A 27,772-nucleotide genomic window follows, 5' to 3' on the forward strand; every position below is an offset into this window, starting at 1 on the left:
GTCGTAGCTCTTAAGCTTATTTGCCTCTGACTCCCTTCTTGTGGCTTGGTTCCCCCTTGTCTTGGTGTGGAGTGGAGTTAGGGACACAGTAAGAAGAATGGCAGCACTAGGAGACTGAAGTATCTGGCATCGGTTCCATCACCTAATTTAGATTTAGATCAAAATAATCCTGAATAAGGAGAATGACTGCTTTTAACTTGGGGGGGGATATCAAAATCATATTTTAAAATACTGTGTAAAGTTTTAATTGTGGGGATCCTGGGATGCTATTCATCTGTCCATTTTAAATGCCTGCAATGTAATAGTTTCCTTTTCATAATTTATTTTTTGAGGAAGAGCTACAAATGTTTGTCCAAGCTGATTGTCCAGGTTTTCTTTTTAATCTGTGCAGAATAGCAGGCTTCTCTAGAGGACAGTTCATCTCATCGAAAATAAGGTGTCTAAAATAGATCAGATAAACCTATTCCAGATCTCCAAAGCACCTAGAAGTGCTTTTTAGTTTACTATAACTAATAATTGAAATTTACTAGCAAAGATTTTTAGAGTGAAAGTGGATGTTTACTTTGTGGATGTTTATATTTCACCCTAACCAGTTAGCCACTATGTGGGAAAATACAGCAATATTTTTCAAAGGAGCACCCTAAAATGCTTAGGCTGCAAAAACTTGTTAGTGTCATACTAAAAGCCACAGAAGTATTTAATGCCCTGTGAACTGTAATCCAGAAATTAATGCAGTTGCTAAAAGCAAATGAAGGAATTGTAATGCAGGTCTTAATATGTTCTAGCCAAGTAGTTACTGTGGATGTCTCCATGGGGAAGACACTGTTGTGGAGGATTCATGGAACATCATGATAGTCTCTGTAATGAAGTTAAATAGTGGATTAGCTTGGCCTATTAAAGTTCTGAGAAGAAGAGACAGGCGCTAGCTCCTAAACTGGAACTTGAATAGTCTGCATTGTGTCCTTGTCCTGCTTTCAAAGTAAAACACATTTCTGTCTTTCCCAGGCTCAGTCTCAGGGATCAATAACATTAAAAATAATTCCAGCCATCAAAGAAGAAGATCGTCTAAAAGACAGCAAGGTATGCAACTTAGTGAAATACTGAAGCACGCATTTTCATATTTACACAATGCTGGCATCTCTGTAAATGCAGTATTCCTGCTGTTTCAGTGAGGAGTGTCACAGACCCGTAATTGAACTAAAAAGATAGTAGAGCAGTTTCTTGTTGTAAAATGCAGTGCCCTTTTATTGAGTAGAATTACTTAGATGACTTCTCTCTTCTTCATCATCTTGGCACATGTTCTTTCATAGCATTTCTGAAATCTAGCCTCTTCTTTTTGTTCACGTAATTAAAATTGGTGTTCCCGCCAGTTTCCTCTTACCATGACAGCTGCTATCTGTCCATTGTCTCCAGGCATTTTGTCACTCGCTTGAGTCAAAACAGACCTATTTGCAAACAGAGCTGCATTCATCATTTGACCCCATTAGCCCACTGCAAAAATCAGCATGCCTCTCTGAGTGCTTCATTTGCCCTCCTTGATCAGCAGTGACTTACTGATCAACTGGTCCCTTACAGGATTCCTCTGTCAACCTCTATTTCTGCTTCCCTGCTCTCAGTTGCTGAATTTTTCCTTGAAGCCCCACAAATCACTTTTAAAAGTAGTTCTACTGTGATGTCTTACATTTGTAAGATACCAATCCAAAGTTGAACAGTAGATTTTGATGCGTTAAAGGAGCATTATAAGGGCAGTCTTCATAATCGGGCAACTTTGCCATAAATCTCTTTTTATTCTTTTCTCCCTCCCCTTAATTTTTTTTCCTTTGTTTGTTGCATTTTGTACTTATGTAGACTGTAAACTGTGTTTCTTGGGAGTTTGATTTTTTGAATCTCATGTTCCACAATGCTAATACATAATGACTGGGTATGTGCTGGAAAGTTAGTTTATTGTTCTGCATAAGTAAGTCAAAATACAGATGCAGCTTGCTAGGTTTCAGTATTTTTGAGTACCGTAAAGCATAAAGGAGAGAGGAAGGTTATATATAGTTAGCAGTGTAAGCATTGGGGAAGCCTTTTAAAGGTAGTTTGAAATTCCAAATAGGACAAGAAGAAAGGATGTGTTACTTTCCTTTAAAGGTGTTTATGAGGGCGCTTTTCTGCTATAATCCCAAAGAAGACAGAGCCATTCCCTGCCAGGAGGCTGGGCTGCCATTTAAGAGACGGCACATCCTAGAAGTTGTAAGCCAAGATGATCCCACATGGTGGCAAGCAAAGCGTGTTGGAGATACCAACCTCAGAGCAGGCTTGATCCCCTCAAAACAGTTCCAAGAAAGGTTTGTCAATGAAGTTTACAGAATTTTTTCACACATACAATGTCACACTGATTTTATGCTGCTTTTTTTCACAGGAAGGGCAGGATCATGCCAGGGTGAATGCCAGATGCTTAGAGGAAAGTGCTAAAAAGCTCCATCTTCTCCAATTATATAATAAACTTCCTAGTTTTCTTTGGCTAGTTTGCCATTGACTTGTGCTTTGTAGCATGAGGATGGAAGCACTTGCTAAACAAATATGTATGAAATGAAATGTGGAATATCAGTCTCTTGACCCTCTTGGCTTATGGAGACACTACATTTCACAGACTTGTACTTCCATAGTATAAGAGGAAACGCTGATTTATTGTAACAATTTTGAATTTATGCATGTAGTAGTAGTCAAAATGGTGTATCTGATCTTTCTTCTGGCTCCTAAGAGTATTTAGCTTGGACCCGGATACCTTCTAGAGCTTAAAGTTTCTCTCTTTTTACAACAAGATATGTGTATCTTCTAAAGCAAAAATATCCCTCAAGTCTTATATTTACAGTACAGAAGTCTTATATTTAAGAAGGAATCTGATTTAGACCATTTAGGTCTCATTGTGTGATTCTTTGGATTGTAGGTGTTACAGAGGTGGGGTATCTAAGAATTAAACAGGTCTGGTTCTGTTGCTGGCTTCCAAGATTTGCATAAGGTTTCTAATAGAGGACTTCGCTCCACTAGATGAATGCTCATTTGAAATACTAGGCAAATTCTGCCTGAGCAGCTGTATCCCTCTTCCTGTGCATGCGTATATGTCAACAGATGCTGCTGCACTGCAGGTTCCCCCCCCGCCTTTTTTTTTTTTTTCAGATGTTGTAAACTACATTTCAATGTATGCGAGAATATAGAAATTGCTTTAGTGTCTGTTTCTCCGAGTGACTGTGTAAATGCCTGAGCATCTTCTTTAGTCTGTTACAAATGTTGGTCTGTTGCAAAAAAACATTGAGGAAGAAAATGTGATTCCCTTTGCCAACAGTGAGGGATTTCTTGGGGGTTGGATTTTTGTGCTGGGTTGTTGGTTTGAGTTGGTTTTGTGTGTGTGTGTTGGGTTTTTGGGGTGGGGTTTTTTGAGCAAATTCAAGACTGGGAGATTAGGAGTTGGGCTCTGGTTCGTGATTTTAACACTTCAAAAAATTTTACTTGGTACTCTGTTCTTACATTTTCACACAAGCTGGGTAACTTGGTTTGTTTACTAGTAAATAACAGAAAACTCCAAACTGATTTGGAAGGCAGTGGAGTAATTTCTGAGTGTGCATAGCTGCAGTGATCATTTTGGACAAAGGTTATCTACTTTTGAGTTCTCTTTGAGGTTAGTAGTTTTAGGATTGTGGCAGGCAGGAGTTTTGCCCATCCTTTGTAAAAATGGCAAATAGAAGTTGTATTCTCAGCAGTATTAGAATAGAATAGAATAGTTGTTTTTTTCTTAATCCTTTAGAAAAGATTGGGTGGGGAAAAGGAAGTAGAAAAAAAAATTACATAGATAAAAGTAACGTGCTATTGATTTCTGTGCTCTGACATATGAAAGCCTAAAATGTCTTAGAATCTTCTCTCTCAGTCACTTACCAGTAGCAATCTGGGACCGTCATAGTTTTAAAGAAAAAGTCTTTTAAAATGTTGAATCAGAAACATTTTATATTTTTCAAGGAAAAGCCCTATTTCATTCTTTATTTTCAATGCTATGTGTATAATGTGCTATAAATTCTTCATAATTCTGAGCTTGCATGGCTAAAATATAACTATTTTCTGTTTAGACGATTGACTTACAGAAGAACAATAGGCACTCTGCAGAATCCCAGAACTGTGAAGAAACCCTTGTGTAAGTCTGTTCTGTTCCTTCAGTGATGTCTTAGTTGATACCAACTTCTCAGAATTTTTCTGTTATTTCAATAATGGTGTGTTTGAATATGTTTTGTGTAATCTGTCACTGATTGATTTGCATGGATACAAGCTGCCACATGAGAGGATTTGGGTTTGAGCTTTATCTAGTGTTGCTAGTGCCTATTGTTTTCAAAAAACATGGCTGTCCCTCTCTTCCTACTTTCAAGAACATGAGGCCTTACACATTGTTTAGATGCTTTAAAATTTGCTAGCGTTCACATTTTTTCTATGGCTTGAAACTTGAATGCTGCAAAAGTAACCCAATGCACACTTCTTGAAATTCTTTCTTACATAAGTGCATGAAATTACTCTAAGCTTGTATGAAAATAATCTGTAGCTTTAAGGTGGATTAAAATCACTGGAGCTGGCAATACCATCCGCATTTCAGGCATAGCGTTACAGAGCTGGTCTTAAGTAGACTTTAAAGTGGTTCTTGTTTACAGCTCTGAAGCCTCTGACAGTGAATTATTCACACAAAAACTGCTAATTGTGATGAAATTGATAGTCATTGATGAAGGGCAGAAGACATTCTGTGTTATCCCAGAATATAATGTTCCTGTTGCTCTTGGGTACTTCAGCATAGCTATTATTGATGTGTGAGGCAGCCCTGTGACTGTGTAAAGCCAGACATTGTGCTGGGAGTGCCACCCTCACGTAGACTAGGAATCTGGAAATTGTCCATCTTCAGTGATATAAGTGAACTTCTGACCCGTGGTGCATGGCACATCTCATGAAGAGATACAGGTATTCTTATGTTACAAAGAGGAGGGAAGATGCTCAACCAAATTATAAAATAGCATTACTGATTTAAATGAAGCTTTTCCAAATTAGTTTCCATTACATTCAGTGTTAGGAGGCATGTAATGAGGATTGCTACTTAGGCTTTTTGTCAGACGTTCTCGAGACAATTAAGCTGATAACTGGTTATAATACTAAATTTTAGCAAAAAAGTCTTTAATCAGTTGGTAAGGATACATTACTGCATTATTTGTTTTTAAGATAGAAAAGCCTCTTAAGCAAATCAGACCAGAAGAACCTTCCTTTCCATTTACTCTAATTTTACTCAGTCATTTGCCAGTCTTTTAATATCATACCAACTCTGCCTTTCATGCTGACTACAGATGATCAGTCTTCTGATAAAGGTAGGTACTCTCCTAACTAATTTTCTGTCTGAATATAAACAACCAATGCATTTTCCTAAATACTTGCTAAGCCCCCAAGCAAAGGGAATAGTAGGTATAGCTTGTTCCTACAGCAGTTTCTTCCTGAGTTAATATTTAAACTACTTTAATTTGGATTGATGACTTAGGTAATGATAACTTCCAAATTTACTCCTGATTCAAGAGAAAAGATTTGTGTCTTCTGGTATGCATTTACATGTTCTGTAGGTTTCTGAGTGAGGTTGATAAAGTTGCAAGTTAAATACAGTCTCCGCATCTGATTCTTTTAAAAAAAGAAAGAAATATTGAGGTTTAACATTTTAGAGCACCTGTATCAATCCAAATTGATTTTTCTTCACTGTTCACTTGGACCGTTTTCCGTGTTACTTTCATTACGAGCAACCGCGTTGGGCTCATGCAGTTTATATGTCACTATACCACACACCTTTCCAAATATCAGGTATTTTCTGTTGAATTCTGCATGCTGTGATATTTTTTTTTCACATTACACATGCTTCTGGAGAATAATATTTCAAGTATCGGTATTCTGTCAACTTCAGTGAAAGTACTAATCATATCCTATAATTAGCTGGCTGTGACCAGCATATGCTATCAAAGTGCAAGTGTGAAACTAGAGCCTACCTTCAACAACAGAAAGTAGCTCTGATCTTAGCTATGGATAGGCATATATTGCTACTAGTATCTTCTGTTAATATAGTCATAATGTTTTATGAGTATACATTGGCATTGCTTGATTACATACCTGCATGCAACTGTTCATTAAAAAACAAAGCTTTTCATCTGGATTGGCGCATTTTGTTAAAGGTTTAAGCTGCATATATTTTTGCATATGTTTGGGCTTGTCCCAGAACCATACACCTTCTTCTAAAATGAGTAGAGTTCTGTGGATATTGCAGGGCACAGGTGCCTAAATTTTAACAAGCCAGGTAGCCCTCTTTCAGGAAGTATAAGAACATGGTATTTATCTTAGGATTGCGGTATAGTGTCTTGCAGCTAAGTATCATGGTTTTATTTTGCATGCTTTTAGGGGCCTTGGGGGTGGTCGTAGTTTGAGGAGGGGTAGGTTGGCTTTTTTAACATAGATTTGCATATTATTTTCCATACATGCATATAACAAAAGCATCAAATCTTTACCTTTTTAATGAAGAATTAATAAGCAATGATAATTTAACTTAGTCAAAATGAAGGTGTTTAGAGCTCATCTTTCAGTCATGTCTGATTCCCTTTTTTCAAGCCCAAATGATACTGAAATGTCAGAAGAGGCAATATTCTTACACAATCATGCCCATTTATAAAGCCATACATTAAAAAAAAGAGCTCTGTGTTTGCGGAGTCTTCTTTTTTACTTAGGTCTGAATATTATACTTTTAGCAGCAGCACTGATCAAATATAATGAATGCTGAAGAGCATAAATTCTGGGAACCATAAATACCGAGATGTAAAATTCTCTTGTGCAATATTGACATCAAGGATTTTTTAAAATATAAACCACTAGCCAAGGCAAATAATTTTTTGTATTGTTAATATTTGTGTTAGAAAAGTGTGTGCATATAATGGAGGATATAAAACTTCTCCTGCCCTCACAAATGAGCCAGACTTGTATCGCAGGCACTGTTTAAGATATCTCCTTCCTCCCCTCTCACTCTCCTCTCCCCTGTGCCCTTACCCTCCACCCCCTCCCCGCTTTTTAATTTACAGAAGACTGTGACTGTGAAGGATATTTCAACGGACAGTACATAGGTGAGAAACCAAAATCCCTTTCCTCTTCCCTAACGCCCCCCTAAAAAAAACCAAAAACAAAAAAAACCCAAAAAACCACACACCCCCACATTAAAAAAGAAAAACTAGCTTATTTACATTAGAGTTAATTTCCCATACATTCATAAACTAGATTATCTCTGTGCAGAGGCATAATTGGACTTTGGCATAGCCAACACTTGGCAACTCAAGGTGATATGAGGGGGTTTTTATTATAGATTGGGTGCTTGGTTTTCTACCTGATATGCAAATTTTTCATCTGTAAGATTAGTATATGTGCACTGATTTGATTATTAAAACATTTGTAACTCGTATTCAAAGACAGAGTAACTTCTAGCTGAACAAGCTTGAAAAATTAGGTAAGTGGAGACATGGTTTAATATATCTTTTGTTTTCCTCTACAGCTGGCTTACGCAGAAGCTTCAGATTAAGTCGTAAAGAGAAGGAGAACAATCTCAATGAAGGAAAGCAAGCAGAACAGGCAGACGCAGCAGAGTTCCTAACATACGAAGAAGTCACGAAGTATCAGCAGCAGCCTGGTGAACAGCAGAGGCTGGTGGTTTTGATTGGTAAGATAAACAACTGGTTCAAAATTTTTCACGTATCTCCCTCTTCCCTTATCACCTGCGCTCCAAGAGGCTTTCTTTACGTGTTTGGTTTGGGTTTTTGTGGTTGTGGTAGGATTTTTTTAAAGGTTTTTCTGGTTTTGGTCAGAAGTTGTTCTCTTCTTTTAAATGACATTTAAAAAACCCAACCAAACAAACAACCAAACTCACCAAATCCTTCTAAAAATAATGATGCAGGACCACTTCTCATTTTTCTGATTCACTTTCCATTGGTTCTCACTCAAACATGTGCATACTTATGCTGTCAGAACAATTGATGAAAAGGTAGATGTTAAAATTATCTAACAAAATTTTGCATGCAATTTTAATTTGGTGTGCTTAACAGCTTTTGTGTTAAGCTGGTTTCCCAGGACATCATAGAAATCAAGGGTATCTTATAAAACTGACTGCTAAGATTACAGGTTTAGTTCCTGACAAATGTTTGTTCAACAGCTGTTCAAGGATTCGCTTTGTTCCTGATGATGTTCTTCAAAGCAGAATGTGGCAGGTCATGAGATCTCTCATGTATGGGTTTCTTCAAGCACACTCCTGTACCATATTATTTGTGTGAAATTGATATTATTTATTCTCTTTGCAGTATTTCATTCCACACAGAAATCTGTCAGTCAGTTCTATTTTATTAGGTTGTTTGGGAGCCAAATTAAGTGAGCTCAAGCAGAAGGTTGTGTCAGAGAACCCACAGGAGTATGGTGTTGCAGTTCCACGTGAGTAAAATCTACTGACTTTTGTGTGTCGCCACTTTATCCCATAAATGCTGTCTGATAGTGTAGGGCTAGCTGCATTGATGAATGGTAATTTGTGTTTTGACTATTTATTATATGCATATTTCAGAAGTACTTCAAATTATTTTTCTCATTGTAATATACTGTGTTTGCCCTTAATAGCTGAATAGATCACTACATAACTTGGCACATACGCACTTTGGAATTCTATTGACTCAGTTGATTTTTTTTCAAATTGTGTTCTCCCAAGTGAACAGATTGCATTTTCTCAGTGTCCATTTAAAAAAATGAGAAACTAAATACAGGAAGAAATAAGATTGTAAATTGCAAAAAGAACTAGTGTGAAAAACTGGTATCTTAAGATTCAGCCAAAACATTATGTGTGTTTAAAAGAGGATGATTTTTCTTCAGAATATCATACTAGCTAAAGTTTTTTGTTTTGTTTTGTTTTTTAAAAAGTAGACAGCAATAAACAAAGTCAAAATTTTTACAAGAGTTTAAGTTGTTGATACAGTATACCTAGGCTGTTCAAAAAAGCCAGTCACAGAGATAGAGAAATTGGTGATTCTGCTGCATGGGTTTGTGGCTAGAGTTACACTGAAAATTTTTTTTCTGGATTATTTTCTAAAAAAAAAAAAAAAAATAGACACAAAAAAAATCCATCAATATGTGTATTCCTCAACAAGTTACTTTTGCAAACCAAAAAATGAACATTGAGGGCACAGTTTATATGTTATTTAAGACTTTCAATAAACGTCTGTCAGGCAGACATTCAATTAGTTAGCAGTAGAACTCATATGGGTAATTTTTACTTGAATTTAAAGACGTACATAAAAAAATAGCAGACATCACTTTTATGGCCAGGCATAGATTTGTGGAATGATCACCAAAGCTTCTCCTACAGTAATAACAATTATTAGAAGAAATTACAACATCAAAGGTAAGGGACACACATAATTATTTAAGTTTCACAGTAGCATGGGAAAACAGCCAGCAATATTCTTACTCTAAATTCAGAGGCAACGTAATAGGACTTTATATATTCCTATTTTTATCTTCTAAGTTTCAAAGAAAATGAGAGTCCAATATTGCAAACCGTTAAGGGATACTGTTTTCCATAGGATATACTCTACTGCTTCTGCCAGGTGTAAGAAGCATGCCTCCTAATTTTTGTGTTAGTTATAGCACGCTTGGGAGCAAAACAACTTCATTTTTGGTCTCACAATTTTTGAGACTGAGTTTAAAACAAAATTATAATGTTCGATTTATATTTTATATTAATTTGAATTTGCCAGTTTGTAACTACCTTGTTTGAGGTCATGAAAATGTCACTGGAACTAAACAGAGAAAATATAGTTGTTGGCAAAGGCTGATCTGTCTCCCATCTCTTGCTTCCATTCTCTTCTAGATACAACCAGGTCAAAGAAAAGTCATGAGAAAGAGGGAGTGGAATACAATTTTGTCTCTAAGCAATCATTTGAGACAGATGTGCAGCAAAACAAGTGAGTTAATTTTAAAATACTGGCATAGTTGACTGTATTTCAAAAATATTGCTAGTTAAATCTTACATCATATGAATACCAAAATCAGGTGTAAAGTTGGACTAGCTGTATTAGAAGGGTTCAGCTGTCCAAGTAGAAAGCTCTTTATTCAGTCTGGACTATTAGGGTGAACTCAGAAATTTAGTAAGAAGCAGTTTAGAAACAATATAGGACTAGTAGGAGGATCGTAAGTTAGAATTTAACCCTGCATATCATTAGTAGTATGATTGGTCAGAATTGAATCTGGTGAAAGTAACAGATATTTAGTTGGGCCTACTTATTCTCCATTTAATATGATGGGTAACAAGTTTTATTCCTAAGTCCACTTTAAAGTGTGTTGTAGACTGAATCTGTGGATATAAAGGACTTTCTGTAAGATTTAGTGTGTTTCCTGAAAGTACAGACTTTTAGCTAGTCTCCCAGAAGATGGAAGAATTGGAGTCCATTTCCTTGCCAGCTTTGTTCTATTTTCTGTGAAAAACATCCTCTTTCTTCTATTAGGCTTGAACATCAGTCAACTGAATGAATGCAGCTTCTCCCCCTCTTTGTCAGTAGTGCTGATTAGCTATTAGTGACATGTGAAGAAGACTATTGCTACTAAGCAACCAGAAGGAAAAAAATAATCAGAAAAAACAAACCCTTCCCCTGCGGGCTCTGATATTTTCCTACCCTTACCCTCCCCCCCACCCCCCTACCCCATTTGACTACTGTGACTTCAGGAAACAGCTATCAAATATTGTAAGTTAAATATTCTTTGTGGAAGGTATTTAAAAATGTATTAACTTTTTAGATTTGTGGAACATGGAGAATACAAAGAAAATCTGTATGGTACAAGTCTTGAGGCAATCCGGTCCGTGATGGCCAAAAAGAAGGTTTGTTTGGTGGATGTGGTACCTGAAGTAAGTTCTGCAGCTTATTTTAAAGAAAGCAAGTATTTCTTACTAGGCTGCCAGCCTAAGTAACTGATGTTGTTCACCGTTTGTGGCTACTTGCTCTGCAAAGAACAATTATGCTCTCAGGACTTGTGTTTCTAACAGGTGGCCTGACAGCTAACTAAGCAGAATAGAGCTCTTTAGAAAGCAGTGCAGTGTTTACAGTTCCTAGATGTCTAGTTGATACAGCCTAGATGACACTTTATCAGTTCTCATTGTGGGATTTTTCCCTTGCTGCAGGAGGAAAGTGCATCACTGTCCTAGCCTGCTCAAGTCCTAGAGAGAATACTTAGAGCATGGATGGGTTTTTCATTCTTGTTCCTTCCTATTGCCTCTGAAGCGTTACTAGCGTTGTAACCAGTGCCACTATACCTGCTCTTAATCTGTCCATACTGGACGTTAATCTTTGAAATTTTGATTCAGACTTTGTAACTGGGCTAGGAAAAGACTTGTAATACTACCTCAGATGAATTCCAGATTTAAAATTTCCAGTGTTTGGCCTCTTAAGCAAAGCAAACCGTAACTTGCCTGCCAGTTTTTTTTTTATACTTTTCTCAGTATCTTTTGCCACGTCCTTGTTCCTGGTATCGCAATGCATAGCAAGGCAGGTGTGCAGTTAGACCATGCTCCAGGAAGCTCATGTACTCTCGTAAGCTAGCCAGGACACTGATGTTAACCTTCCTTTTGAAGAGCAAAAGGTTACTGTGGTCAGATGTATGGTACACAGGACTTCACACCACAGTGTGTACTAGTTGAAACTGTTGAACACGGCTTGAGTAGATCAATGACATATAACAAAAACAAATTTAAAAATGGTGTAACAAAAAACATCTGTTCACAGGCAGTAAAGCACTTGAGGACTCCTGAGTTTAAGCCTTATGTTATCTTTGTGAAGCCTCTCATTCCAGAAAAGAAAAAATATGTCCTAAAATCTCCCACGTCAGAAGAAATCTCACCCCCCCTTGTAAGTATTCTAACCTTAATCTCTTCTTTTTAGACATGAAATAAGTATTTGGGCTAGCATTTCTGTGATATGGAAGAGCTCCTCTTCCGTGACAGCAAGAGTCAGAGCGAGACACTAAGTAGGTCCTGTGCACATACAGCCTTTCAGCTGGAACATTAGAATGAGATTTTTGACTCCCTTAAAACTTGACTATATAAGTAACATGAAGCAAAGTGCATGTCTTCCATGTGGATCTGTGTATATCGCTCAAGGCTGCAGCAGGGGAAGCTGCTACTGAACTCAGATAAAGTAACAGTCATTTTACATTTCTGATGAGCAGTCCCATCAAATGGTAACGGTAGCCGCCTATTCCTGATACCTCCAGAGTGACACCCACCCAGGCTGTTAATCAGGTACACACAAAATGCAGCGTGGGGATGTCTTACCAAACCTAGACTGATCGCGAATTGGTGATATGTAAATGTGAACAGAAATACTGAGAGTGCATAATGTCATTACTTTGGGTAACTTGAACTTATACATAACAGAACTTAGTTCACTTGATAAGTTTTCATGTAAGCCCTTAAAATTATTGAACTTGGGGACAGTGGGTCTAGCATTCCTTTTCAACTTTTGAGGAGTATGATTTCCAGGTGCTAGGTCAGGCAGCAACTTTAACTTCATAAAAAGCGGTGTCACCATCTTACCTCTGTCCTGTAGCATGTTTTTCCCCCCTCCCTATCACCTCTTGCATTTTTGAAATAGCCTACCAAATTCCAGCAGTAGCATACCGCTCCATGGTCTCAGTTGAAGTATCTTACATAACCTTTCCTAATGGTAGCAGGGCTCGTTTCATTTCCTTTCAAAGTAGTGAATTATTGTGCTAATATACTTTATAGCATGTCTTTTTAATTACTAGCATTTTAAATTTCATACCATCTTCTCATGTTGATCAGCAGGATGAAGAACAGCAGGAAATTATTAATTCAGCAGCATTCATTGAAGAGCAGTATGGCCATTTAATTGACGCTGTACTGGTGAAAGAAGATCTCCAGAGTGCATGTAACCAGCTGAAAACTGTGTTAGAGAAACTAAACAAGGATTCATTTTGGGTGCCAGTCAAATGGGTTAGGTCATAGCTTGTTATCATCTGTTGAAGGGAAAGATTGTATAAAAGTGTCGTGTAAATATATGGATTAGAAAAGGGAAATATGTCAAATTCACTTCAAAACTGCTGGTCTGTCTAGAAGGTAATACATAAAGACTGTATGAGAAAAACTAAACAAAGTCAGAAGCTGACACTGCCTTCCTGAATCAAAATCTTGAATAGCAGCTGTCAAAAAGTGAATACTCAGACTAAACATATCAGTAAAAGATTGGAGTGACTTTTAGACTGTAAATAGTGCACTTTGTACAGTGAAGTTTCACAGAGGGTCCCAGACTTCCAAAGCATTTAAGTAGTGCTAGGACACTAACCAGCTGGAATTTTCATCCTTTGGCCACAAATTTTGCGGCCAGAGTTAAGGCATCTGAACAAGGTATGTTTCAGGAACCAGTCTGCCTACAGAACAAGCTACTTCAGCTAGGTGGGAGGGATGTCCTTTGGAGAGTGCTTACACCATGTCAGTTACTCAAAACTTCAACTGGCCGACAGGCCAGCAAAACATGTTTGTTTCCCTTCACTCAGGATCATTTCTTGCAAATCCTTTCCAGTTAGGCACTAAAACTAGGCCAGTTATAGAAGTTGTATATATTTTAGTGGCTGAGACATGGGGGCAGTTTTTATGTTCATCCCACATTTCCTAGTGCTTCCAAGTTGTCTTGCACAGGTATGAGTCTGCTCATCCATGGCTTATGCCCACTTTCCCAATCTCCTCCTACTGACACAGGACGGGACAAATGTTACCTGTGAACACACCTGTGTTACTAGCCAGCTCATAAACCAGAGACATTTTTTAGTCTACATGAAAATAACTGCATATAATTTAAAATAGGACTTTTAAGAAGCTTATTTTCTACAAGGCATCTTTGCAAATGCCACCTGATGGGATACCACCTTGACACCAACATAGCAGCTCTGGAAAGGGAGCTAAAAGGAGGAGGCTGAAGTACGAAGTAGCTGAGCTACAGGTCCAAATCATCATCCTTCCAGCACTTACGACTACCTTTGTTCCAAATCAGGTAAAGGCTTCCAGAGCATCTAATTGGCTACATCAAGTCCTGAAGAAGAAATCTTAACTGTTAGAGGACTTTGTGTTAATAAGAAGATGCAGAGAGATTATTTTGGAAGCACCTGTGCTTTATAATTATTTTAAAAAATTTTGAGTATTGTACGGGTGCATGTTAGCTGAAACTGGTTCTGTTTTCCATTGCCTGCTGAGGTTCTAATCTTTCCTGTGTACTATGCCCTTTAACAAGACCTTTTGGTGCACCAGTCTCATTCCTTGCATCTTAACAGTATGATGTTATTCTTGTTCCACTGCATTTAGCAAAACTAACATCATTGCATATTAAAAGCACATTTCTTATATACCAGTGTCACTGAATCTACATTAACTAGCCCAAAAAGTTGTGTAGGACAGTCACCCACATGCATCTTCTCCAAACGTGTACCCTGGCAACTTTCATGTATTGTCCTACCTATAGGCATTGAGATTCCCATTCCTACAAGAATAAGCACTTTTCACAGTCAGATATCTGCTCTGGCTTGTCCGAACAGATGTGCTGCCAGACTGGTGGCCTCAGCAAATGTACAAGGACTCCCTCACATGCAGGTGGCCCATCAGCTCTGCCATTAACTCTCCAATCTTGTCCCAGCACAGCCATGAAAAGTAATGTGGCTTACAAGAGAGACACATTGCCAAGTGAATTTTGTGACAGATGCACCTTCGTCCTATGAAAAACTGAGTGTAATATTTTAAAAACTATTTAACTAACAGCATTTCAAACTAAGTCATTTTATGAAAATATGAAATGGGCAGATAGATCTCACCATAGATCTACACTGCAGATTACAAGCAGGTTTTTACAGTCTGCAAGACATAAACGTGTTTAGTGGATACAGATTTACTTTAAAGAAAACTAGGGAAGATGCTATCTAAGGGTCAGAATTCACTTAAAGCAAGGTTGCTATCTAACATCTCAGAATATTTGAAATGACTAGCAGTAAAGAAATTAATTTGTATGCTTTATGGTCTAACATAGTCTAATAGTAGAAATACACATTACGAGAAGCAAGGCAGATGAGGTACACCTGAAGTTACAATAACTGAAAATTTGAGATGTTAAGGTATAATATTGCTATTAAAAGTGAGCTGACATATTCAGTATAAGTTTAATTTTTTTTAGTGTATGCAGATACAGATACTCTGTATTGATATACAGTCACAGATACTAACTTGGGATACTGTCAGAAACATTTTTTCATTTTTTAGGTTCAGAGTAAAGGATGGCAAGAGGTAGCTAAGATGAGCTTCAGTTGTAGGGGAAAAAAAAGAACACATTCAATGCTCCTATTTATTCTAAAATCTTAGGAAGAGGGTACATGCAGAAGATGGTTGTTATCAGGACAAGACTCCAATTCTGACAAGATACTGAGTCCCTGCTGCATTAGCCATGCCTGGTATATGCTCCCGCCATTAGGGAGAAAAAAGGTGAGAAGAGATTCTAAAGAAAATCAGAATGCAAATTTACTTTAATTCAAAAGTCCTGCTTTGTAAATAGTGCCAAAAGCTCTAAGCCAAAGTACTTAAACTGAAACTCCTCCCCTTTATCCCTCTCCCCGCCTAAAATTTATGTAGTCTTTCATATTTCTTTTTATGGTTTGTAGTATTGAAGGATGAGCCTTGGTTAACATCTACTGTTTTCAGGTGGTCTTCCATACACTGGCTGTATCTGAAACTGGTTCCCTTTCTAAAAATCAGGTGTGTACAGCACATCCACAGCATGCGTCAGTCAGTGAGCTCAAACACGCATTCAGATGGTTTTGAAGAGTCCACTTCTCCAGCCAAATTTGCAAGAGGATTAAGATGACAATTTACTATAAAATACGTACCTTCATCATGACTATGAGATGCGCACAGATTAGAACCCTAATACCTCTAACCCAGCTTCTTACGATGTGTACATTGTTTTTATAAAGTGAAACCTGCGTTAAAACAGCATACCTAGTTCTCTTGTGAGGAGATAAGGGATCTTGTAGCAGTCTGCTTAAAGTGTCTGGTGTTCTGCCATGAAAAAAAAAATTGCTATGGGTTTTGTCATCAGGGCTAATTAGGCACTGTAAGAAAAGTGTAATTAATAGAAGTATACTTCATCCTTTTTTTCCCTACTCTCACACATCCTCTTCCCTTTGTAAACCAATGACATTAGCATTCTCAGTCAAGTCTTTTGTAGGAGAATACATAACACTGTTTGTTAATACAGACTGTACCTTCTTCTTTCACCTCCTGCCTGAGAATATACCACAGGTTATCTTAGTGATACCTACAGATTTTTAATACATATTTTAATGATCAGCCATCATTGCCTTTTTCTAAACAATAAAGATTAGTTTGGGGTTTTTTTTGTAATAAACACATCTTAGTTTGTCTAGAAGGGGATACAAAGTACGTAAGTTCAAAAAATGCCCATCATCAGCTACCATTTACAACCAGGTATCACAGATACCTCATGTCTAAGGTATTAAGAATGCACTAAAATACTACTTTGTTTTCCCTTTCAGATAGTATAGAAAAACTTGTTGTAGAGAACCTGAGGAGGAGCAAGGGGAATACGGGGGACAGTTACAAAGATGCTTTCCCTTACAGTTGTCATTGGTAATTGAGTACAACCCATCATAAGCTGTGTCTCATGGGGGAAAAAAAAGCTACAATTATAAGTAGTAAAACCTGTGAGCTTCTGAAGTTCCTAATTAGCAAGTTGAAAAGACATAGCAAAAAAAACTGCCTAGGATTCAATGGCTTCCCAGACTTTCAGTGAAAAGTTGGCTGGGGCTGTTAGTGAAATTAGGTTCCACTTCTGTAATGTGAAAGCAAGATTCTTGTTATGGTGATCTTTTTATAGAGAAACAGAACATTATGGTTTATTGCTCTGCCCTAACTGAAATTACTATTTTTGCTTATGCATGTGACCAAGCAGACAATAGAAAGATTAAGTCTTGAATGTAATATACTGGCACATTTTCTTTATACTAAAATACTGGCAACATTTATTGAGAATATCAGAATAAAATGGCAACAATATGCAACTTCAGCAAAGCAGCCATTAGCACTAAGACCATACATTTTTTTTTTCATATAGGCAGCCCTCCAACCCGAATTTCTAACTTAATTGTGTTCTAGAAAATACTTCCCTTGCTCCCTTTTCTAATTACCTAATGCTTTCTTATTACTTTCAGATTTTTTAAGGTATAGTTTTTTCTAGTTCAAGATACAGTTAACTAATAGCTATAATTTTAAAGCATCCCAACACAATTTAGTTTGAAGTGATAATAATATTTATACCAAACAAAAATTAAAGTACATCCCTGCCAACCAGTCTCAGAATTCTTTTGATCGTAGGTAGGCTTACAGTCAACAAGCCTCTTCAAAATACCTTGGTTTTCCACAATGATGTTCATTATTTTCCTGTTCTGCTTGCCTCTATTTGAGCTATAAACAAAAATGCACACATTTGGAAACACACTTTCTGGCTAATTAAATTATATTTGTAAGGCACATACATATGTGTGTATATATAGTTGCAAATGCCCACAGTCAAACTAACTCATGTTATCTACCCTCATACACACACATCCCCCCCACAACCTTTCAGTGAATCCTGTAATCAGACATTGGCTTTGGTCCACATTTCCATAACAGCGTGTTAAGGGCTGTACCTTTATTGCAGCTCCTTGTCATATCCTTTCCCTGCACAGTTCTGTCTTAAGTCAGACTTATGCCTACATAACTTTAGTTACTCTTTTACAGCATTCACGACTGCCGGCACCACCAAATAGGTAATCTCACTCGTGAAGATCTAAAAGCGTAACTGTACGCAGAAAGAAAGTAGCAACAGAACAGCTGTTGTAAATAGGTAAGGGGAGGCAATGGCTTGGTGACTCAAAAGCTAAAGAAAGCCCCCTGCTCTACATTTACCTGAAGACTTCCCTACCGCCTGAGGCGTTGTCATGACACAGACTTAGGGATACCATTATCTAAATCTTGCCTAGGTTAAAATGCTGGGTCTGTGCATTTGGAGGCTTATTATCCACACGAGATCTTGCTTAAGGCAGGGGGAAGCCTTAAGTGAAAACAAGTCTTACAAAGTTATTCAGCCTCAAAGCCAAGCTTTTCCTCTGTCAGCATCCCCCAACAAACAGCTTTTGCTGGGGAGAGCACTGCAAGTCCACATTGCTTTGTAGAAGCAGTAGAAATAGGAATAATGTTTCAGACTTGCAGAGACAGGACGAGGAGTACTCTCATTTCAGAACTATCTAACTACTGTTCAGTAATATTTTCCTATTTACGTGCCAAACTAGTCATATTGTGCCTCAGCTCACAGTAAGTGAACTGCAATATTGTTTAAGGGTTTTTCTGTTCACAAAAGCATGAATCTGGATCAAAATCTTCCTTTATCTGTTTTAGCTCAAGCTTCATCAGAAGTCAAATTCATTTGAAAATACAGTAATTCAACAAGTCCACTTACTGAGATATTAACTAGCTACAGTTTTAAAACAGCTAGCAATAAGGAGGACTGGAATTTCCCAACAGGATCTCTACAAATGCTTCATGCTGATAGCAGCTCCCTTTTCTCTTAGTTTTGTTCAATTTATAGTTTAAATAGTTTAAGATGCTTATTAGCAGTTTTTCAGTTAAAAAAAAAATACCATCTTGGTGTTAAAAAAAGAAAAGTCAAACCAAAATTCTTGACTGAAGTGTGGGGGTGTAATAATTTTAGAAGCACGTACCAAATTCTAGCTTGTTCTTGCAAATCAAATAGTCAGTAGCACCTAGATTTTTCTTTATCACAGCTCTTTGCTCACAATTTGCAACTATGACAGAATAGGCTAAATGCTGCCCAGTGCCCATCTTTGCCAGGCTATTTGTTCATGTTCACAGCATTTTCAGCATGTCATGGACTAGCTTCTGATGTCATAGCAAGAGTATCTATGATAACTTCCAGTGATACCACCAGTCAAATTTATAGTTTGTTTTCCTTGATATTTGAGGTTAGAAAGGCAAAGTTAGACAATCAGATGATACCTTTTTCACTGCATATAAGCATTTCATAACAGGAATAGTTCACTCTGACCTAAACACTCAATTTTACATTTCATTTTGCAAATCTGGAACTGTAGACACGGTTCTTGTAGTTTCTAGTAAGAATGAGTATATATATTTACATTACTACTTTCACACCTGACTATATTCAAAACTGAATGAAAGACCGATGCATTTAGCTCACTTCCCCCAAAAATTGTTATTACTATAAACAACAAAAAAAATTCATAAATTAATCAAGGTGGAGTTTGGTTCTGGGTTCTTCCTCCCCCCAAATACAATAGAGGAAGCATTCATTCAGTAGGACTGCATTTGCCTCAAACTGAAGCATAATGCAAAGGAAGATGCTGTTACTTTTAGAAGGGCTGCCAGCTGTTAAATTATTTCTAAAAAGTACGCCATTCTTAAAACTGACGCCTTCTAAGGAAGGCAGATACCAGCTGCAGCACAGACCAGCTACGCAGTTTTGCCCCCGTTCAACAGGACAGCAGCAGAACACATAGTCTGCTCTCCAGTCTTTTCCTTAGCCCCAGGAAACGTAGGGAAGAAGTGACTACCTTGGTGACAGGCTCATTGCACAAAAGTCATGCCTGTCACCAGAAAAAACACTACACAAACAGCAGAGAATGCACCAGGACCACGTACAGCCTGCTGATCAGAAGTCATTCATCTCTATCTTCTCATTATTGTCTCCCTCCTAGCCTTCCCACCTGGTTTTATGGCTTTGTTACAGTTGCCATGGCCTCCCATCTTCTGAACTTGACTTCCTAGTCTTATTTTCTTGTGTCCATGCTCTGTTCGCAGTTATACCTGGAGATTCCAGAGAATCTCCAGTTGTGACATGCTCACATTTTGCTGATAGACACTCAGTAGTTTAACAATCCACGCCCTCCGTGATCTGCTTACAGTATGCCTATCCAGCTGCTATCGGTCACACCAACAGAAACTATTTTCTCATCTACTCTCTCGTAAGCTGATACGAATAAGTATTCCAAAGGGACATCTTACAGACCAAAACCAAGATGGAAGTGTAAGAAGCAGTCCTTCAGCTGGCTGTAAGCAGATGTGTTTCCACTGCTAAAGACATTAAAAGCTACTATAAGATCTGACATCTCCTCAGACTGATTTCAGCAGAGGGAAATACACAGGAGTGATATTCCAACTATGCGGCCGCTTACATCCATTGCAAGGCAGACAGCAGCTGATGCAAAAACCCAGTACAGGTATTTCTATTCGCTTTAGCAACAATTATACAGGCACACTTTTCACAGAAGAAAACAGCTCCACAAAGAGCAACTTCGCAGAGAGAAAGTTAGAATAGTTCCAAAGCGAGGCTGAAGTTTATACACCTTGTCTTCAGCTGTGTTGTGGTAGCACTCATGACAAATCACTGGTGGTACTCAGGAAGGCACTCCATTAATATAAATTAACTTGATAGCAATGAATCATCAAAACAAGCATCTTTAAAAAAGGGCAGTTTTTCTGTTCCAAGTAAACAATGTCGTGTAGTGAATGACTGTCTTTGAACTTGTCACTTGTTTACAAGCACTTCAGTTTACATTTTAAATGCTTTTAATATTTTCCCCAAATTTGATACTTTTACAGTGTTGCAGGCAGCCAACCAGAAGTCCTCTAGAGACATTGCTACCAAAATCAGAGTCTAGGCTAACATCTTCCATGACTTTGTTTTCAAGAAAAGGCAGTGAGGTGGGGGGGGCGGTAAAAAGAGGCAGTTATATGACAGAACTTCATGATGGGATTGGCAATAGACAGACTCTTCCTAGTGGAAAGTCTTCCATAACCAGCACATTTTATAGTAAACTTAGTTTTAGCCCTGCAATTGCTGAATGAGGGCAGGAATGTGGGTTTGCAGAGAGCCCCATTAGCTGCAAAAAGGACCCACAATGTAAACCAGCCCAAAACGATAACTCCATTTCACCACTGATCCTCAGCACAAGGTATTTAGGAGCACCAAGGGGTAACCTACAGTGTACTGCACAGGAAGTGGGTTTTTTTCCTGCCAAATGTTAATAGATATGCCTCTTCACTACAATCCTAAAATTAAGTTACTACTTACTACTCAACTTACTATCTGGGGACATGTAGCAATTTCAACTGCTTAAAACCATCTGAAATGGGGGAACAATGTCACTGCTCAGGGTGACTCCTGACTGTTAACTACATTTAAGGGAACCTGGGTGCCTAGAAGACTCCCATGCCATTCTGGGGAAGAGAAGCTTTTCAATAATATTCCAAAATGGAGTACTACCTTATTTTATGCTAAGGCAGGAATTTCAGAAAAAGGCCGTGTTGAATGCCATACAGCAAAAGCACAATACTCTCGGAAGCACTATGATTTAACAGTGAAAAATCTGACAGTTACCAGAAAAATATCTGGAGATATCAGTTGTGCATAAGGGAAGGAGAATTGTGTTTTGTTAATGAACAAAAATGTATTTTGCTAATCAGTTTGGTTTTTGGATCTACACAACTGGTGGCAGGTCAGACAAGGCGCAGACTAGTGCTTGGAATCGTTGTGTCGTTCCCCCACCCCCCCTTTTTTTTTTTTATGGAAAAAAAGTCCACTCCTTTCAGACAGAACAGCCACCTGTAGATTTAAGAGAGTGGACAGTATGCACCACATAAGCTTTTATCCTTCTGTCCTGAAGATTCCATTAGCTGGACTCCCCGCTTCTCTGCGCTTTTATCCCAGAGACCTGGTGTCTGCAGGATCTTTATGACTAGTTCCTCAAAGGCATGTTGCACTCCATCCTGTGTCTTGGCACTGGTCTCTGGTGGGAGGGGGAAGAAAGGGGAGGGGGGGGGAAAGTATTTTATCTTATTTGCAGGGGGTATTCCACTTTGTAAGAAGTTCTTTTTGGGACCAGAAAGAAAATACAATTTTTTTAAATGAGTGAACATCCTTTCCATTCTCCCTTAAAGGCACTCTTAAGTTGAATATGATAAACAGAAATGCATCTGAGTCTGAAGCATCTCATTTTTCCACCTAAAATGATTTCACAGCTCCCCATTCTCTCCATAACGGAGAAACAGAAATTGTTCTCAGGTTGTGGTAGTAAATCTACAAGATAATTATTCCACAACCAACCTGAGAAACAAAGAATGCAGAGGGAATTACATGTTTTCCTTCTGGTTCCTTCTGGAAATCTTTTAAAGGAGCTTTACCTAAAAGGTACTTTTTTATTTAAAAAAAACAAAACAAAACGCAATTTGTTCCCCATCTTTATCTCTTCACATTGTACATTTTATTGTTGGTCTAAGAATATTGTCTTTTATGTAGCTGCAACAGAAACTTGGAAGTGAAAGAGAGATTGATGTCAGCAAGGACCTTGAGTAGTCAGGAGAAAAATTCTAGTCTTCTGGGCTCTGAATTAAAAAATCCTGCTAGTTTCAAGAGAATATAAAATTCATGCCTACACAGTATATGAAGTAAATCTCTTTCAGAGAAAAGTACTTCCAATTGCAGTCAATGCAGAGCATCTCTGAAAAAAGTTAAAACCTACATCCATGCATATGAACTAATGCAGCAGAAGGAACCCATATTAATGGGGTACTAAAAGAAAAAGTAAATCTACCTATCAACCTGAAATACAGTTGCACACTTCATTCACACTTAGCAATACCAAAATAAACATGAATATACAAGTTTTTGGCACAGAGTTACATACCTATAAAAAGCAGTGAGCGTTTCCTAGCAAACTGGAGTCCTTCTCTTCTCTCTACCTCACGATCAGGCTGCAGAGACGAATGAAGAACATGACTAAAACAGGCTACACTTGCCACTTTTAGGAAGTCCCTGGAAAAGCACCACTGCAGAAGTGGTTTTGCTGAAAAGAAAAAAGTCTATAAAACCACGTAGTAATCAGCAACTGGATTTTCCCACTCTACAGACAGCTTACTGCTAGGCAGGCTGTTAGGGGGTCAAATTGAACAGCAGCCACATCAAATCAGTAGGAAATGAATGTATTGCTATCTTCTGAATCAACTAGGAGCAAGATACATGCCAGAAAGGAGGTTTCAATAGTCAAATAGCTGGAAAGGCATATCAAGGGATCTGAAAATTGACAGATTTGGAAGGGGGCAGAAGAGAACCTAGTTCAGGATAGCCACAATGGAAACCTCTTGTAGTAAAGCAACAGTGAAACATCTTGCTATGCAACAGGCATCCAAGATATATCAAAACACCCCAGAAACATACAGCAACCAGTGCACCTCACACCCACAGAAATGCATACTCTGTAGCCATCTGAAGAGCTGAATTCTCCTTCCCTACCACCTGTCCCAAATACAGCCTGGTCAAAAAGCAAGCAGCAGTTGTGCTGTTGCACTACAGTTAACTTCAATGGTATACAGCAGTTTTTAGGCAGAACCTCTCAAAATCTTAAGAGAATCTCTCTCATCAATTGCATGTCTCCAGGAGAGTTTCCATCAAAATCTTTAACAAGATCTGCTTAAAAAATGAGCTAGTAAGTGGAGCCTGCCCAACCTAGGTTTCTTGGTTACAGAGCATATCACCTCCTCACACAACAGATGTGTTAATTTCAGCACTTGTCTCACATTTGTACTCTATCATGACCGACGAATCTGTGGAAAGGTGTAAGAGGATGCATTTCTAAACTGACCTTATCGGTTTTATTGCCAACTAACATCTTCACAGTGTCGCTTTTGGTGGTATACATTTCCAGCTCATTCAGCCAGCTCTCTAGTCCTGCGAAAGTGTCTTTTCTTGTAACATCATACACTGGTAACAGAGGAAAAGGAGCTTAACAAATGTAGAGTCTTGAACAATGTTTACTTCATTATGGCAGAACTTAGTCCCTACTAGCTAACTACTGCCCTGAAAAAAAAAAGCAGCATTAGGGAATTACAGAAAGATGCATCAACCATACCCTCTTCCCAGAGCTGGAACACATTGGCTGTGCTCACCCAAAGTCACTAGGGATTACAGAACACAAGCATCTCTGCAATAGATCTGTAACTGGAAATCAGACTTACCAGTTGAAATCTTATACCTGTTACTAGTTCTGAATTGGGCCACACAATATTTTAAAACAGGTTAATTTTGTCACCTCATTTAATGTGTAACTACATGCATGCACTGCTGCTAAAAAAACAGATTCTGAGTAAAAAGTGACTTTTGGTCACTGGTAACTTCATAACTGCATTCACTTAATCACTAAGGTTTAAGAAGCTGCATCATAGTCAGAAAGAATATTTTGTATAGCAAGGTGTTCAGCCGTCACAATCCCCGAGAATAAGAATCCCTTCTTTTCTAATTGGTACTGTCACGCAGAAAGGGACTAACCATCCATTACTTGTGCTACAAGCCTCATGACTTACAGTAATCACATCAGTAGTTTCTGGGGAAAAAAAAAAAATTAAAAACATTGTGGGGGGGAAGGGGGGGAAAACAACACAAAACCCAATTTGCCTTATTACCAGAAACTCACCAAAGTAATTACCACAAAGCTAATAATTCGTCCACTGAACAGCTTGCAGCGTGACATCTCTGTATTTTTAACTTACAATATTTTGAAGCATTATTTCCTGCCAGTGGTTTTGCATACTCAGTGTTTGAGCTAATGATGCAGTAATGTTGTAAAAACCATAATTGTTCCTCTGATTCTCTCAGACAAGCTCCTTTTGAAAAGACATGCACATTTAGGTAGTAATAAAGACCGCGCTTTATGTAACCGTGTTTTTCTTCCATATACCTCCTACCTAAAACAACCCCTTGAGCTCCTCGGTAATAACTGGGAGTCAGTGTTCTAAAGCGCTCCTGTCCTGCTGTGTCCTAAAGAGGGGAAAAAAAAAAAACAAAAACAAAAAACAAACAAAACACCACACACACAGAGAAAAATCAAATATATTTAGAACAAAAAAGGTATTTTAAACTACCCAAGATAAACAAAGTTACATTTTTTCAGGCCAGTAAGGATATGTGAAACCGTAAGACAACAGGATGAGGGAAGCAGTCAGAAAACATTAGCAGCAGCAACAGGAAACAGATAAGGAGGGGTAGAAAAGCACGGAGAGGACTTGACGGAAGGTTAAAGCGATAAGCACAGACTGCTGTAACATCAGTGAGACAACAAGAAAGTCAATGGGACTCAAGAGAAATACATAAAAGGCTACTGCTGCAAGCCAAGCAGCTAGGCTTAATCAGTTAACAATCAGCTGAACTGAATGAGGTAAGGAATAACTGGTTTTCCAGTGAGAGACACTGCAGGAAAGGAGACATAGTGGTTCCAAAAATCTCCCTTTGCTCCTCCACAGCAGGAAAGGAGAATCCAGCTAGAAAGAACAACTTCAAGTTTGCTAAGATTCTAAGCAGATAAGAAATTTAAAATCAGTAGTTTCATTCCATTATTACTGCAGTATGTCACACTTATTCTCACGAATCTTCAAAATAGCTCCTAAGTGCAACATGAAATTCAAAAACCCTCAGAACAAACAATAAGGAGGCAAAAGAACTACACAAATATGATTTTTTTTAAAAAAAATTTATTTATGTACAGATTATAATAGACAGACTAACAGCTATGTTGTAATTTATTTATTCTTTGTTAAAAAAAGAAATTAAAATTGGCAATGTATTTACTTAATTTGGGTCATCGTTACTAAGGAGATTGGACTCTTAGGCATCCATGCAGTAAAGCAGAAGCCTCTTTTTGACCTTGATGCCCTGTACATGCATTTAAAGTTTTTATTTAACATTGCACAACTGCACTGTTTTTTCCCCCCTAATTAGCAGTTTCTCCTGATGCTGTTACAGGCTGCTGCAAATGTGCCTTTTCCAGCTATACAACTTGTGCAAGCTTCTGGCCTTGCTTTTCATTTCACAGCAAGGAGACACACCCCTGCGTGATTATTAGGGCAAACATACCCTGGTTACTCTCAGCAAAGCTTCTGCTTTGTGTGCAGCATGTTCAGAACACAGCCAATACATACGCTCACTGGCTAAAGCAAGCGTGACTTTATCACTCTTGCTCTGCGTTCTGTACACAAACTGTGAATGAAAACAAGAAAATTATTCAAGTTTTGGCATTGATATTACTTTTGTTATATTTTGTTTGTTGATAATACCAGCCTGAGGCACATTTGTGCTCTTTCCAATAGTCCAAATTACTTAGTTCGTAATGGCGTGTTCTTTCTCAAATACCTACGACCATACACATAAAACCTCTTCCTTCTACGGCTCTTTCATTCCACTTAGGAGAATAAATGTGGTGCTCAATATTATAAATGATCCCAGTCACACAGCTGCAATCTGATTTCCGAGTGCAGGTGCTGGAAATACAGCATCAGGAAGTTCAGGACAAATGCTCAAGTCTCTGAACCAACCTTTAAATAGTTCAGGATGAAGTATATTTTTTTTCCATTATTTTAACCAAAATAAAGCATCTGGACTGTTTCTGGTACAGTATACACACAGCCCCTACAGGAAATCATGCAACTCATCACTCAAAACATCACTTTTGTGCAGTTTACTCGACTTAAGCGCTATCTGTCCTAGGAGCGCTTCTGGGTCACACAGGCATGAAATGCCTGCCCTTCTTGCAAGGCCACATCTTCACAAGTCTAACACTTCACAGAGGGTCTGAGAAACCCAGTTGTAGAAGTGCAGGAAAGAGCAGTCAAAATCTCTACTAGCACCAAAGGAGGTCCCAAACCTAGAGCAATGAACCATTTATCAGTGTTTTGAAAGAACCCTGTCTGCAACTACTGTTTGTTGTACGATCATTACACTCATCCTATGTGCATTTACATCGTAAGTACACAATCCCGACATGCAGAAGACTTTAGCAAGGGGGCGGAAAAAGGAAGAGGAAAAAAACTCACAAAAAAAAAAGCTCTTGAAGTTTTCGCAGTTATCGAGAACAAAACCTACCCATATTGCAAGCTGTACCGCATGGCCGTCTACCACCATTTTCTTCACTTTAAAATCGACACCTAAGACGTTAAGAAGGGAAGGCTTGTCAGAATGAACTGGCGAATGCCCCCCCAACCGCGCCCGTCCCCGGCTCCCCGCCGCTGCCTCTCGCCGACGGGCCGCAGACGGGAACACGCGAAAACGTCCCCAGCTCGGGGGCGGGCGGATTCCGGACTCACCGACGGTGGGTTTCAGGCACGGTTCAAACGCACCGTCAGTGAACCTCAGCAGGAGACTGCGGGGAAAGAAACCGAGAGCTCAGCCGGGTGTCAAGGGCGCCCCGCCCGCACAGCCCGCAGGGCCCGCACCTGGACTTCCCCACGGCGCTGTCTCCGACCAGAAGCAGCTTCAGGGTGAGGCCTGCAGCGTCCATCCCCCGCGCTGCGCGGCTCCGGAACCGCCCGCCGCCGAGGACCGCGGCGGAGGCCGCCGGGCCGGGTGGACGGAGGCAGCGAGGGGCTCGGCGCAACCCAGGGCCTGGCCGCGCGCTGCTCCCGCCCTGGCCCCGCCGGGCGCCGCCGCCAGAACCCGCTGACACGACTCCGCCCCTCAGGCGGCGGCCGGTGCCAGGCGGGGCGGGGCGGGAGCGCGCCAGGCCCGATCTGCTGCGCCGAGGGGCCCGC

General features: G+C 38.9%; 2 protein-coding genes across 13 annotated transcripts in view; one reads left to right on the top strand and one right to left on the bottom strand.

The window, feature by feature from the left end:
• Window positions 1–14,463, top strand: part of MPP3 (MAGUK p55 scaffold protein 3) — a 25,755-nt gene extending 11,292 nt beyond the window's left edge. For 5 of the 11 annotated variants that reach the window (XM_072885505.1, XM_072885509.1, XM_072885512.1 and 2 more), the window contains 11 exons: window positions 1,006–1,080; window positions 2,134–2,330; window positions 4,104–4,168; window positions 5,298–5,372; window positions 7,110–7,151; window positions 7,574–7,738; window positions 8,419–8,499; window positions 9,926–10,019; window positions 10,849–10,957; window positions 11,832–11,954; window positions 12,890–14,463. In XM_072885505.1, coding sequence (XP_072741606.1) covers window positions 1,006–1,080; window positions 2,134–2,330; window positions 4,104–4,168; window positions 5,298–5,372; window positions 7,110–7,151; window positions 7,574–7,738; window positions 8,419–8,499; window positions 9,926–10,019; window positions 10,849–10,957; window positions 11,832–11,954; window positions 12,890–13,072 — 1,209 coding nt within the window. In that variant the 3' untranslated portion in view covers window positions 13,073–14,463. The remainder of the gene's footprint in view (window positions 1–1,005; window positions 1,081–2,133; window positions 2,331–4,103; window positions 4,169–5,297; window positions 5,373–7,109; window positions 7,152–7,573; window positions 7,739–8,418; window positions 8,500–9,925; window positions 10,020–10,848; window positions 10,958–11,831; window positions 11,955–12,889) is intronic. The other 6 variants (XM_072885506.1, XM_072885516.1, XM_072885508.1 and 3 more) reach the window with 5 other exon arrangements.
• A 5,934-nt stretch (window positions 14,464–20,397) lies between these two features.
• LOC140662278 (ras-related protein Rab-18-B-like) lies at window positions 20,398–27,591 on the bottom strand. 2 transcript variants are annotated; one of them, XM_072885521.1, is made up of 7 exons: window positions 27,458–27,591; window positions 27,329–27,384; window positions 27,108–27,169; window positions 24,938–25,010; window positions 23,839–23,957; window positions 22,885–22,951; window positions 20,398–21,987 (listed from the first exon to the last, which is right to left on the bottom strand). In XM_072885521.1, exons 1-7 carry the CDS (start codon window positions 27,520–27,522, stop codon window positions 21,812–21,814), a joined length of 618 nt encoding a protein of 205 aa, XP_072741622.1. In that variant the 5' UTR covers window positions 27,523–27,591; the 3' UTR covers window positions 20,398–21,811. The 2 variants fall into 2 exon arrangements, with proteins under 2 accessions (XP_072741622.1, XP_072741623.1); XM_072885522.1 differs by having other exon boundaries at window positions 27,464–27,589.
• Window positions 27,592–27,772: the final 181 nt, after the last annotated feature.

The sequence above is a fragment of the Ciconia boyciana genome, chromosome 22 (assembly GCF_034638445.1).
Source record: "Ciconia boyciana chromosome 22, ASM3463844v1, whole genome shotgun sequence".
In the NCBI taxonomy this organism is placed as follows: Eukaryota; Metazoa; Chordata; class Aves; order Ciconiiformes; family Ciconiidae; genus Ciconia; species Ciconia boyciana.

Excerpts from the sequence above, each read along its gene's own strand:
- LOC140662278 (XM_072885521.1), bottom strand. The coding sequence starts at position 27,522 with ATGGACGCTGCAGGCCTCACCCTGAAGCTGCTTCTGGTCGGAGACAGC. Across the intron at positions 27,170-27,328 it reads GTGCCTGAAACCCACCGTCG|GTGTCGATTTTAAAGTGAAG; the intron begins GTGAGTCCGGAA and ends TTAACGTCTTAG. Across the intron at positions 23,958-24,937 it reads AGCTCAAGGGGTTGTTTTAG|TGTATGATGTTACAAGAAAA; the intron begins GTAGGAGGTATA and ends CTCTGTTACCAG.